The sequence below is a fragment of the Bufo bufo genome, chromosome 6 (assembly GCF_905171765.1).
Source record: "Bufo bufo chromosome 6, aBufBuf1.1, whole genome shotgun sequence".
Classification (NCBI taxonomy): Eukaryota; Metazoa; Chordata; class Amphibia; order Anura; family Bufonidae; genus Bufo; species Bufo bufo.
In genome coordinates, this window is record NC_053394.1 from 348,650,221 (window position 1) to 348,662,226 (window position 12,006).

Here is a 12,006-nt window from a genome sequence, read left to right on the forward strand (position 1 = left end):
GTCAGCAGATTTGTACCTATGACACTAGCTGACCTGTTACATGTGCGCTTGGCAGCTGAAGACATCTGTGTTGGTCCCATGTTCATATGTGTCCGAACTGCTGAGAGAAATGATGTTGTAATATATGCAAATGAGCCTCTAGGAGCAACGGGGGCGTCGCCATTACACCTAGAGGCTCTGCTCTCTCTGCAACTGCCGCGTCCTCTCCACTTTGATTGACAGGCCCAAGTGTGATCACGTTTTTTGACTGCCTGGCGCTGTCAATCAAAGTGGAGAGGGTGTGGATGGTGTTTTCAGTGCTTGGCCTGTCAACTGAAGTGCAGAGGGAGCGGCAGTTGCAGAGAGAGCAGAGCCTCTAGGTGTAACGGCAATGCACCCGTTGCTCCTAGAGGCTCATTTGCATATATTAAAACATCATTTTCTCAGCAATGTCGGCACACATGAAAGTTTCATAGGTACAAATTTGCTGACAGATGCCCTTTAAGACTCTGTTTTTTATGGCGTCATAATGCAGTCATGTGCTTGAGGCACAAGTTAAGGGTCCATTCACACATCCGTATAATGGGTCCGCATCCGTTCCGCAATTTTCCAGAAGGGGTGCGGACACATTCATTTTCAATGGGGCTGCATAAGATGCGGATAGCACACCACGTGCTGTCTGCATCCGCACTTCTGTTCCGCGGCCCGCAAAAAAAAAAAAGAGCATGTCCTATTCTTGTCCGCAGCCACGGACAAGAAAAGGCATTTCTATCCTAGTGCCGGCCATGTGCGGTCCACAAAATGCACATGGCCGGTGTCCGTGTTTTGTGGGACGTGTGAATGGACCCTAAAGGGGTTCTGATTACAACATGGATAGAGGAAAATTGCTAGATCAGTGGTGGTCGGATTCTGAGACCCCCACCAGTTATGAGAACAGGGGACCAAAGTCCCCATTTGAATGGAGCATTGGTCCAGCATACACACCACGGGTCCATGCACCTCTATGGGACTGCCAGGTACACAGCTGGGTATCTCCGTCAGATCCATAGACTTTGAATGGAGTGATGGTGTGCATCCTCAAGAAGTGCTCCATTCTTAGGCTTGTTGTGATCGTCAGGGTACAAGGCTGTCAGACCGCCACCCCGTGAATAGGAGTTAACTTGTTTTAACCAAAATACTACTTTACTGTTAAGAAACATAATACTTGTGATCCACAAGGCTCCTCTAAGGTCACGTTCACACATCAGCTTAAACTCCAAGGTGTCTCTGCAGCAGAAATCTGAGGCTAATCCTTGGATTCGTGCGGTGGAGGTGCGGCTGGATCCACATGAGAATCAGCCTCATTGGCATTCGGTGGTGGTGGTGGTGGGGGGGGGGGGGTAATCCTTTAGCGTAAGTTTAAATTGCCCTGCCGTCTGGATTTACACTGCAGCTCGCCATCACGGATTTCACCCCTTGAAATCCACAGCGGTTTCTGCCTCTGTTTTTGCTTGCTGCTTGTTTCCACAGTAGATCATTCTGTTCTGTCGCCAAATATCCAAAATTTGCCTTGCAAGTGAGTGTGGTTGCAGAACTGAACTCCTAATCATGGCTGATTTTCGCTGGCTTTCACATGGATTTTGACGTGTATTGTGCACCGAAATCTATGTCAAATCCGACATGTCAACGAGCCTTAGGGTACATTTACACATGGAGGCAGTAGTGACGAGGATCACATCTGGAAAACCACGTCATGCCATTTTTTTTTTTTTCTCTTGTTAGAAAGTTACTAGAACTGTTTGCTTTAGGACTCTTTCACATGAGTAGACCCCGTGCGGGTAATCCGCTGCGTGAAAGAGAGCCAAGCCCCGTTCCGGACAGCAGAGACACGGAGCACTGACATGACTGATAATGCTCCGTGCCTCTCTGTGATCTTTTTACTATAAAATCACGGTGACAACTTTATCTCACTGTCATTTTGTAGTAAAAAGATCCCAGAGAGGCAAAGAGCATTATCAGTCATGTCAGTGCTCCGTGTCTCTGCTGTCCGGAGCGGGGCTTGGCTCTCTCACGCAGTGGATTCCATGCTTGTGTGACAGAGCCCTTACTGTGTTATTGTAGTAAACAGGAAAGCAAATGTATACTTATATCGAGTATCTGCTTATGTTCACATGGGGAAAAAACTCATCACGTAAAACGGCTATTTTATATGCCGTAATATGTGTCCAGCGTTTGGTGCCTAGTGCACATGGGTGTGTTTTTATGCGGCTGTTTTCACAAAGGCTTCAGAAGGGGCATGTAGTTTAGTCACCCTCCCCATTGAGGTTAATGTGACAGCAGTAAACTACATTGATGAGTTGGAGGTGAATGTGGCATATATTAGGCGGCATTTACACAGTCAAAACCAATCTGTTCTCAGAGGCAGATTTCTATTCTTCTCTGCCTCAGATTTTGCCATTTTCAGAACCAGTAGAAGTCTATGGGGCTATTCACATGGCTGTTTTTTAGTGGCTTTTACAAAATAGGACGTCCTATTTTTGCCCGTTTTCATGGCCAGCGGGACCCTATTGAAATCATACGGCTGTTTAGACACAAGTTCACCCTTGTAATGGCCGTTAAAAACAGGTAAAACTGGCTTTCAGGGGTTAAAAAAAAACTAAAACCCTCATCCATTTGAATGCAAGGGAACACTTGCTCTAATCCCAGTGTCGATACATCACATGTAGATTAAGTGGATGAATTTTTAAAACATTTTTCTGACCCAGCAGAATGGAGGTCACTATAGGGGGCAATATTTATATACAGAGGGCACTGTGTTGGCGCCTTTTATATATTGGGGCCACTATGGTGGCCATTATAGACATCGGTGGCACTACCGGGGGCTATATAGATACTGGGGGCAATATGGTGGCTATTATTTATACTGGGGGCACTGTGGGGATGTATAATATATAATGAGGGGTTGTATGAGTGCAGGACAGTAGTCCCGCGGGCGGCCCGATGCGCACAGTATCATAGTAACCTATAATGCTGTGCGCTCCCGTTCACACGATGTATGCTGCTCCGGGACATATGGACCGTATGTCTCGGAGGGCATACGGTCGTGTGCATGAGCCCTAAGTCACAGAAAACGGACAAGCTAGAACATTTTCTATTTTTTGACGTCCGTTATTCACTGGCCAATTGTGTCAATAACCCCGTAGATACCACTGTTCTTAAAACGGATGCATGACGGCTGTTAAAAAAAACGTCTGTCACATGTCTGTTTATTACTGTCGTGTGAACGTGGCTGAACTCTATAAATGCATAAGGAAAGGTTTACAGAAAAAACATCAGATCAGAATCGTCAAGTCGACACTAGGGAGGAGCGAATCAACTTCGCATGGTACATCCGAAATCGATTTGCAAAAAACGTGTAATACTGTACGGAGTTCCCGCTCCGTACAGTATTAGAATGTATCGGCTCTGATGAGCCGAAGTTATAACTTCGCAAAGTCGCGCAAGACTTTGTGTAATAACTTTGAGAATTAATTATTACTGTAAAAAACCTTGGAAAGTTATAGCTACCAATTTAAAATTTAACTTTTACTAAATTATATTAAAAGAAGCATCATTCCAAATATTCCATGATAGTATATTTTTGTATGCCAGACAAAAAGAAGCTAAGCCCACCTCTGGAGTTAGGGTAGTGGGAGAATAATTTATAAATAATAGGTAAGACGGATATTGCACTTACGGTTAGAAGATATCCTTAAGAGATAGATGTGTTATCAGTGCGGGCTGCAGGTTGGATATCCTTATAGATACCTAGTGACTAGGCCCTTTACTTACCCCTACATGACCCTAAAGTGCTAGCTCACAGTGGGCTGCTTGTTCTAAAGGACAGGATGAATCGTCCTAAAGATGACGTAGTGAAATGTCCCGACGCGTTTCCCCAAGTAAAAGAACTTGGTTCGTCAGGGGACTTTATATTCCCATAGCCGAAGGATGGTGGCTAAAGATTCTGGCGGTGACAGAGGCTGATGATATGCATATCATCAGCCTCTGTCACCGCCAGAATCTTTAGCCACCATCCTTCGGCTATGGGAATATAAAGTCCCCTGACGAACCAAGTTCTTTTACTTGGGGAAACGCGTCGGGACATTTCACTACGTCATCTTTAGGACGATTCATCCTGTCCTTTAGAACAAGCAGCCCACTGTGAGCTAGCACTTTAGGGTCATGTAGGGGTAAGTAAAGGGCCTAGTCACTAGGTATCTATAAGGATATCCAACCTGCAGCCCGCACTGATAACACATCTATCTCTTAAGGATATCTTCTAACCGTAAGTGCAATATCCGTCTTACCTATTATTTATAAATTATTCTCCCACTACCCTAACTCCAGAGGTGGGCTTAGCTTCTTTTTGTCTGGCATACAAAAATATACTATCATGGAATATTTGGAATGATGCTTCTTTTAATATAATTTAGTAAAAGTTAAATTTTAAATTGGTAGCTATAACCTTCTGTGATATTATTTGATGATAGCTTGCCACTACTATATATGACACTCTGTGACTGTAAAAAACCTTGGTAACGAACTCGGGTTTGATCCCAAGGTACCGCTAGGAACCGAACCAGAGTCCGGTACCAAGGTTTTTTAGAGTAATAATTAATTCTCTAAGTTATTATATGAAGTCTCGCGCAACTTCGTGAAGTAATTACTTTGGCTTATCGGAGCCACTACATTCAAATACTGTACGGAGCGGGATCTTCGTACAGTATTACAACAACGTTTTTTGCAAATCGACTTACACCATCCGAAGTCGACACCAAAGAAATCTATGAACAGCCAGTCGTCTGTTACACCTGATGGGGCATCACACAATGTGGCTTCTCTTCCAAAAACTTACGAGCTGCTTGGATCATGTCACTTGTGTTACCCCCGGGACACAGTGGGGGATACCTGCAATCATCCTGGCCAGAGCCAATATGCAGATATTGGAGGACGGTGGGCATCCAGCGCATCCTCCGCGCAGTGATATCGCAGCGCGTGGTATGTTGTGCAAGAAGCCAGTGGTACTAGTGTTACGGATACATGTCACTTTGTATGGGGTGTTGGCGTTCTTGATGAAATATGTCAGGTTGTAGGTAACATGGTGGCAGCAAGGGGCAGAGTTTACAGGGTTACACCCTGCGTCTTCGTATTGTAAGACCAAAAGATGTGGATTGTGCTTTCCAGGTAGTTCTAGTTACAATGGTTTCCTTTTATGGTAACAGGGTCCGGAGGAAGGACTTTTTCTTCCATCTAAAATACCAAATCGCAGACTGAAATGGCTAAAATCGATGCAAAAGGAACATAAGTGATGCTCAAAATAAAGGATACGTTTTTTCCCACTGTTCTTCTAACGGATCGGAAGTACGGAAAACAAAACAGTGATGAGAACCCGGCCTTGGTAGCACAGGGTCAGTGGTGGCTAACCTCCTGAAACTATGACTCCCAGCATGCTCTATTCATTTCTATGGCCCCTTTCACACGAGCGAGTTTTCCGCGTGGGTGCAATGCGTGACGTGAACGCATAGCACCCGCACTGAAGCCCTGGCCCCATAGAAGTGAATGGGGCTGTGTGAAAATCGCATCCGCAAGCAAGTGCGGAGGCAATGCATTTTTCACTGAAGGTAGCTAAGAGATGTTCAGTTTTTTTTATCACGTGCGTGAAAAACGCATCAAAACGCATTGCACCCGCGCTGAAAAAACTGAACTGCAATCGCAGACAAGACTGACTGAACTTGCTTGCAAAATGGTGCGAGTTTCACTGAACGCATCCGGAGCCAATCCGCCACGCTCGTGTGAAAGAGGCCTATGGAGTTTTGAGAACAGCCAAGCAAGGGGACATCTTGGGAGTTGTAGTTTTAGCACAGCTGGAGTGCCGGAGGTTAGCCATCGCAGCACAGTCCAGAGGTGGATAATCTGCAGTGTTGCTGATGGCCTCATATTGGTGGATTTCTCCTCCATCCTTAGTTTCAGGAGGACGTCACCCAGCAGTAGAGATTGCAGCACATTTTCTGACTCTGCTTAGTCCATATTATGGTGCTGTCTGTTTCCTAATAGACCGCCGCTGGTCTCATCACTCATACTTGCAGAAATTCTTTAGTAGCTGCGGTAAATCCAGCCAGTCGATTGCCAGTCTGTGGACCACGTGCTTCTGGATAACTAGGCGGCACAAGGTCTGCAGGGATGGAACTGAGAGAAAAACGTCCATGTTATAATCGTCACCACATGTCCCCTCATTCATCACAAGTAGGCTACTTTCATACTTGCAGCAGAGTGATCCGGCAGGCAGTTCCGTCGCAGGAACTGCCTGCCGGATCCGTCAAAACGTATGCCAACTGATGGCATAAGACTGATCAGGATCAGTCAGAAAAATGCATTGAAATGCCGGATCCGTCTTTCCAGTGTCATCCGGCAAAACGGATCCGGCATTTATTTTTTTCACCTTTTTTTCGGTCTGCGCATCCGGCATTCCGGTATTTTGAATGCCGGATACGGCACTAATACATTCCTATGGAAAAAAATGCCGGATCCGGCCTTCAGGCAAGTCTTCAGTTTTTTTGGCCGGAGATAAAACCGTAGCATGCTGCGGTATTATCTCCGTCCTGATCAGTCAAAAAGACTGAACTGAAGACATCCTGATGCATCCTGAACGGATTACTCTCCATTCAGAATGCATTAGGATAAAACTGATCAGTTATTTTCCGGATTTGAGCCCCTAGGACGGAAAAGAAAAACGCTAGTGTAAAAGAACCCAAAACATCATTTTTCTCAGCAATGCGGACACATATGAACATGAGACCAACACAGATGTCTTCATCTGCCAAGTGCACATGTAACGGGTCAGCCAGTGTCATAGGTAAATCTGCTGACAGATGCCCTTTAACTAAGGCTTCTTTCACACTTGCGGCAGAGAGATCCGGCAAGCAGTTCCGTCGCCGGAACTTCCTGCCGGATCAGGCAAAACGTATGCCAACTGATGACATTAGACTGATCAGGATCCTTATCAGTCTTAAAAATGCCTGAAATGCCGGATCCGTCTTTCCGGTGTCATCCAGCAAAATGGATCCGGCATTCCGGCAAGTGTTCTGTAATTTTGGCCGGAGATAAAACCGTAGCATGCTGCGGTATTATCTACGTCCTGAACAGTCAAAAAGACTGAACTGAGGACATCCTGATGCTACCTGAACGGATTACTCTCCATTCAGAATGCATGGGGATATACCTGATCAGTTCTTTTCCGGTATAGAGCCCCTAGGACGGAACTCTATGCCGGAAAAGAAAAACGCAAGTTTGAAAGTACCCTTAGACAAAAAAAAAGGAAAGGACGCACACCGTAGTGCGCAGATAGAATCTAGTGGATGACAACTATGGCGATAGTCCATTATAGGTATTGTATACACTGCTCCCTCCTAGAAAATAATCAGCAAGACTAATCAGATAAGTTTAGAAAAAGAAAAAAATGCTTCCTTTTCCAGACAGCGCTACTACTGCTGCTTGCAGATCAGCCCCATTCACTTTTATCCTTCTACTCTTACTCCATTAATACATGTGATAGCATAGACGTTCGAAAGTTTAAAGGATCACAAAAGATTAAAGGGTTTCTACCATCAGAATTACGGTTATGTAGCTGACTGACACTGGCGTTGTGCTAATGTCAGCAGTACAGAACAGTGTTCTTTTTAAACTTCTGTCTGCGGCCGTTCAGCTAAAATACCCACTTTTACAATATGCTAATGAGCCTCTAGGTGCTATGTAGATAGAGGCTCCGTCTACTCACCCTTTATCCCGCCCAGGTCCCCCGTTCTGCCCGCCCCGCTCCTCTTGATTGATGTCCAAATTCCAGGCATCGTTGAGGAAATCCCACGCCTGCGCCATTCACTTCTGTATTCGGCGCAGGCGCAGTGAGTGAAGGCCGCGCTCCTGGTGCCGGCTTCCTCACTGTGACGTAGTCGGCGCAACGCTAGTGTCAGTCAGCTACATAACAGTAATTCTGATGGTAGAAACCCTTTAAAGGGGGTTTCTGGGCTAACCATACTGATGACCTCTCCTCAAGATCAGTTCAGGTTTGACACCCGCCATCCCCACTGATCACTGAGAATACGTCATCATTATTAAAAACAAGGAAAGCCCCTTTAAAAGGGTTCTCGGCTTTGGACTATTCCTATCGGGTCATTTAACAATCTTATTTTAAAGTGTTTCCCCGCAGGGACCTACATCAGCTGAACGTTGCTGAGAAATCTGTCAGTAAGTGTTCAATTTCCCTGCAGCGCCACCACATGGCAAAATGAAGCATTGCACAGTTACCATTTAAAACAATGGGCTGTCTGTGCAATGCAGGACAGGACAGGTCCTCCAATGCAATAGACGCCCTTTGTAACAGCTCTTCACTGCCACCAGGAGATGGGGATTCTGATCAGCGGACCTCATCTATTATTTCCGAATTCTCTAAAACGGTATAGGAAAATGGACTATCCTAATGGGTCCCATTGTAAATCGTTTCAATGTATTATTCTAGTTGACCTGTCTAGAGTGTTCACCTCATTCATCCAGAGCAACCTGACGTGCATTTTATCTTGAAGACGTTTCTCGAGTCATCCGACTGGCTTTTTCCCAAGGCAGTTTAATCACTTTTAATAGCTTCAGTCATGCAATTAAAGGGCTTTTCAGAGACTTTTAGGCCTCTTGCATACGGCCGTTGTGCTCCTGTGGGCATACGGCGGTTCCGCAATACACGGGGCACCGGCCGTGGGCATTCCATATCACGGATGTGGACCCACTCACTTGAATGGGTCTGCAAATCCGGAGATGCGGTGCGGAACGGAACCCCACGGAAGCACTACGGAGTGCTTCCGTGGGGGTTCCGATTCGTGCTTCCGTTCCTTAAAAAAAATAGAACTTGTTCTATCTTTTTGCGGAACAAACAGATCAGGGACCCATTCAAGTTGAATGGGTCTGGATCCGTCCCGGCCGCCACACGGATGTTGACTGTGCATTGGAGACCTCAAATTGCGGTCCCCAATGCACGGAACGGAACCACAACGGCCGTGTGCAAGAGGCCTTATACTGATGACCTATACTCTGCATAGGTCATCAGTATCTGATTGGTGAGGATCCAACACCCAGGACCCCTGCCAATCAGCTGTTTGAGAAGGAACCAGCTCTTGCAGTAGCACCGTGACCTTTCTCAGCTCACCTGCACATTGCACGTTATCACAGCTCAGCCCCATTCACTTCAATGCGGCTGAGCTGCCCCTAAGCGTGACATTGCATGGCCTAGGCCAGGGATGGCTAACCTCCGGCACTCCAGCTGTGGTGAAACTACGACTCCCAGCATGCTCCATTCATTTCTATGGAGTTCTGAGAACAGCCAGGCAATTGTGCATCTTGGGAGTTGTAGTTTTACCACAGCTGGAGTGCCGGAGGTTAGCCATCACAGGCCTAGGCTAAGCTGCTAGAAGACAGTGGAACCGGTGCCTTCTCACACAGCAGATCAACAGGGGTCCTGGGTGTCCGACCCCCACGATCAGATACTGATGACCTATCCAGAGCAGAGACCATCAGTTTAAAAGTTTCAGAAAACAGCTTACCTCCATGAGATCCATGAGTGTCGATTATAATAAACAGATTATGCTGACTGAAGCATGAGTCACCAGTATTTAATGCCAGATCGTACAAGTCATTCTAATTGAGAAAACCAGTCAGATGAGTCTTGAAGAGAAAATACAACAAGCCCAGTTGCCCCGACTTGTTACTACTGATATACCCCAAATTCTAGTAAGTCCAGCAATACCCTTAACCGCCTCACTAGGGCATCTCTTTTAGTTTTCAGCTTGTCCCTCAGAATCTAGGGCAGGTATGTTGTTCCTAAAATGACTTGGCTAATGAAGTGCAGAGCAATGTGTCTCCACCCGTAACAACAGTGTGAATAGCGGACTATCAATAGAAAGCTACCACTGTGACAAAGGGCAGGGTGACGGCTCTGTCTTATTTGGAAATCTCCCCCACCCCCTCAGTTATGAAAGCGTTTCCCCCCCCCCCCCCCCGACGGTGATACATACATCCATATTCTAACTGGATCACTCGGACACTCTTGGTTGAGGCAAAGACGTCGATCACGGCATATAATGGATGAGTCGCTGGAATCCCACGAGCGCTGGCACCCATGTCTTCTCCGTTAATGACGAAGTGCATATGACAGGTGCCATCTGCCTGGGGCTCATACAGCACCCCGATCCGGCTTCGGCGAGCAGTGGGCGGCAGAATATTGGTTTTGTACAAGTCGTCCAGGATGTGACTGAAACGACCAGGCCTACTACGTGCTATCAGTTTGTCCCGAGGAATCTTAAACGTGCCCACTTTTAGATAAGGTTCTGCTAGGTCTTTTCCCCAGATGGACGCCTTCTCCTCTTCCTCTGGCACCACCCTGTTGTGGTTCCGAGTGATGGCAAATATCCAGCTGTCCCCCTGGTTGACAAGGTCCGGTAGTGAATACTCTGGTACTATGTCCAAGCTGCGAGGATCTCGGGCTATAAGCCCGACTCTTAGGTGACCGCACCAGCCCAGTTCTTTTTCTTCAATTTCCACCAAAAACAGCTGCCCGGGCGCCAGCGGGTCTCGACTGAAGCAGATGCCATTAGCGAAGCTCTCGACTCTGGTAGCCTGAGTCCCTGTGGGGTCGATCCGAATGTTGGTACCGTGGACGTGGTGGAAGCCTGTAAATGGCTGGGACTGTACGGCCATTGCTCCAGCACACAGCTCCGATGACATGCAGCCTGCTGCTATTTTTAAAAAAAGGCAGTAGCTTGTCTGGGCGTCCTGAGACAGCTGCTGGCGGTGAGGCGGAGAGCCATGTAGGGGAAGCCCGACACCCGGCCAACTCAACGTGATCAATAATGTAAAGTGCCCTTATATATATAGATGTCACTGTCATATCACATTTGTGGGGCACAGTTTTGCAAAAAGCACACATTTTTAGGCTAGGGCCACACTCGGTGGATATTTCCTGCTGCGGATTTCGCCCCGGCAGAAATCCGCAGGGAAGATCTGCAACAAAAAAGGACATGCTGTGGATTTCAAGATTCTCACCACAGGAACATTTCAGATTGGACATTTTTTCGCTGCGTTTGGATGAGATTTGTACAATCTTATCCACTTTCCAGGTTTTGCGGATTTTAACTGTGCCAGTCTGCAGGTAAAACCCACAGCAATTCTGTCCTGTGTGGACTTACCCTTAAAGGGGTTATCCAACCCCCAAAATGCCCGGGCCCCTGACACAGATCATATTTACCTCGCTCCCTGGCACCTGCGCTGCTCCTGATGCCCGCACGCCGACGGCTACATCTCTCCGTTGCGCAAATCATAAACATCCGGCGATGGGGGGAGGGGGCAGCCAATGGCAGGGGGTGACGAGCCTCCCTAGCATCGCCCCCGTCACGGTCTGCTATTGGCTGCCCCCCCCCCCCCCCCCCCCCGACACCAGATGTTTTCATCCGCGCGACAGGGAGATGCAATGGTGGGTGTGCGGGTGCCAGGTAAGTACATTGTGCGGATAACCACTTTAATTTTTAGGGAAGTATTAAAATAACAAAAAAAAGTTACACCCACCATTCTGGGTCCCCTCCTTTCCGATGCTCCTCACCGCTACAGCCATGGCGTCATGTGTTTGGCTGTAGCGATGATGCACCCCTATACCGCAGGTAATCTCTGAAGCCAATTACTGGCCTCAGTGGCATGAGACTGCTGAGATCAGTGACTGGCTGCAGTGATGGCGCTGGAGCAGTGTAGGCGGCTCGGGGTGGTTTTTGTTGCTGCCAGTGTCAGTGTAGGAGGGAACACACTCTGTTGTAAACTGTTTAGTCCACATATTTCCAGGAGGAATAACAGAGGGACAGCACAGGGCAGAGTTCACACAAGATGCCTCAGCGTTAAGAATACAAATCCTGTAATGGTGTTCACCATAGCCCATAAGAGGTCACATCTGACCTCCGCCACCGCAAGAATGAATTGCCATAA

At 47.1% G+C, this 12,006-nt stretch overlaps 1 protein-coding gene across 1 annotated transcript; it reads right to left on the reverse strand.

The window, feature by feature from the left end:
- Positions 1-5,767: 5,767 nt before the first annotated feature.
- Positions 5,768-11,253, reverse strand: NEURL2 (neuralized E3 ubiquitin protein ligase 2). The gene is made up of 2 exons (XM_040435508.1): positions 10,053-11,253; positions 5,768-6,183 (listed from the first exon to the last, which is right to left on the reverse strand). Exons 1-2 carry the CDS (start codon positions 10,759-10,761, stop codon positions 6,068-6,070), a joined length of 825 nt encoding a protein of 274 aa, XP_040291442.1. The 5' UTR covers positions 10,762-11,253; the 3' UTR covers positions 5,768-6,067.
- Positions 11,254-12,006: the final 753 nt, after the last annotated feature.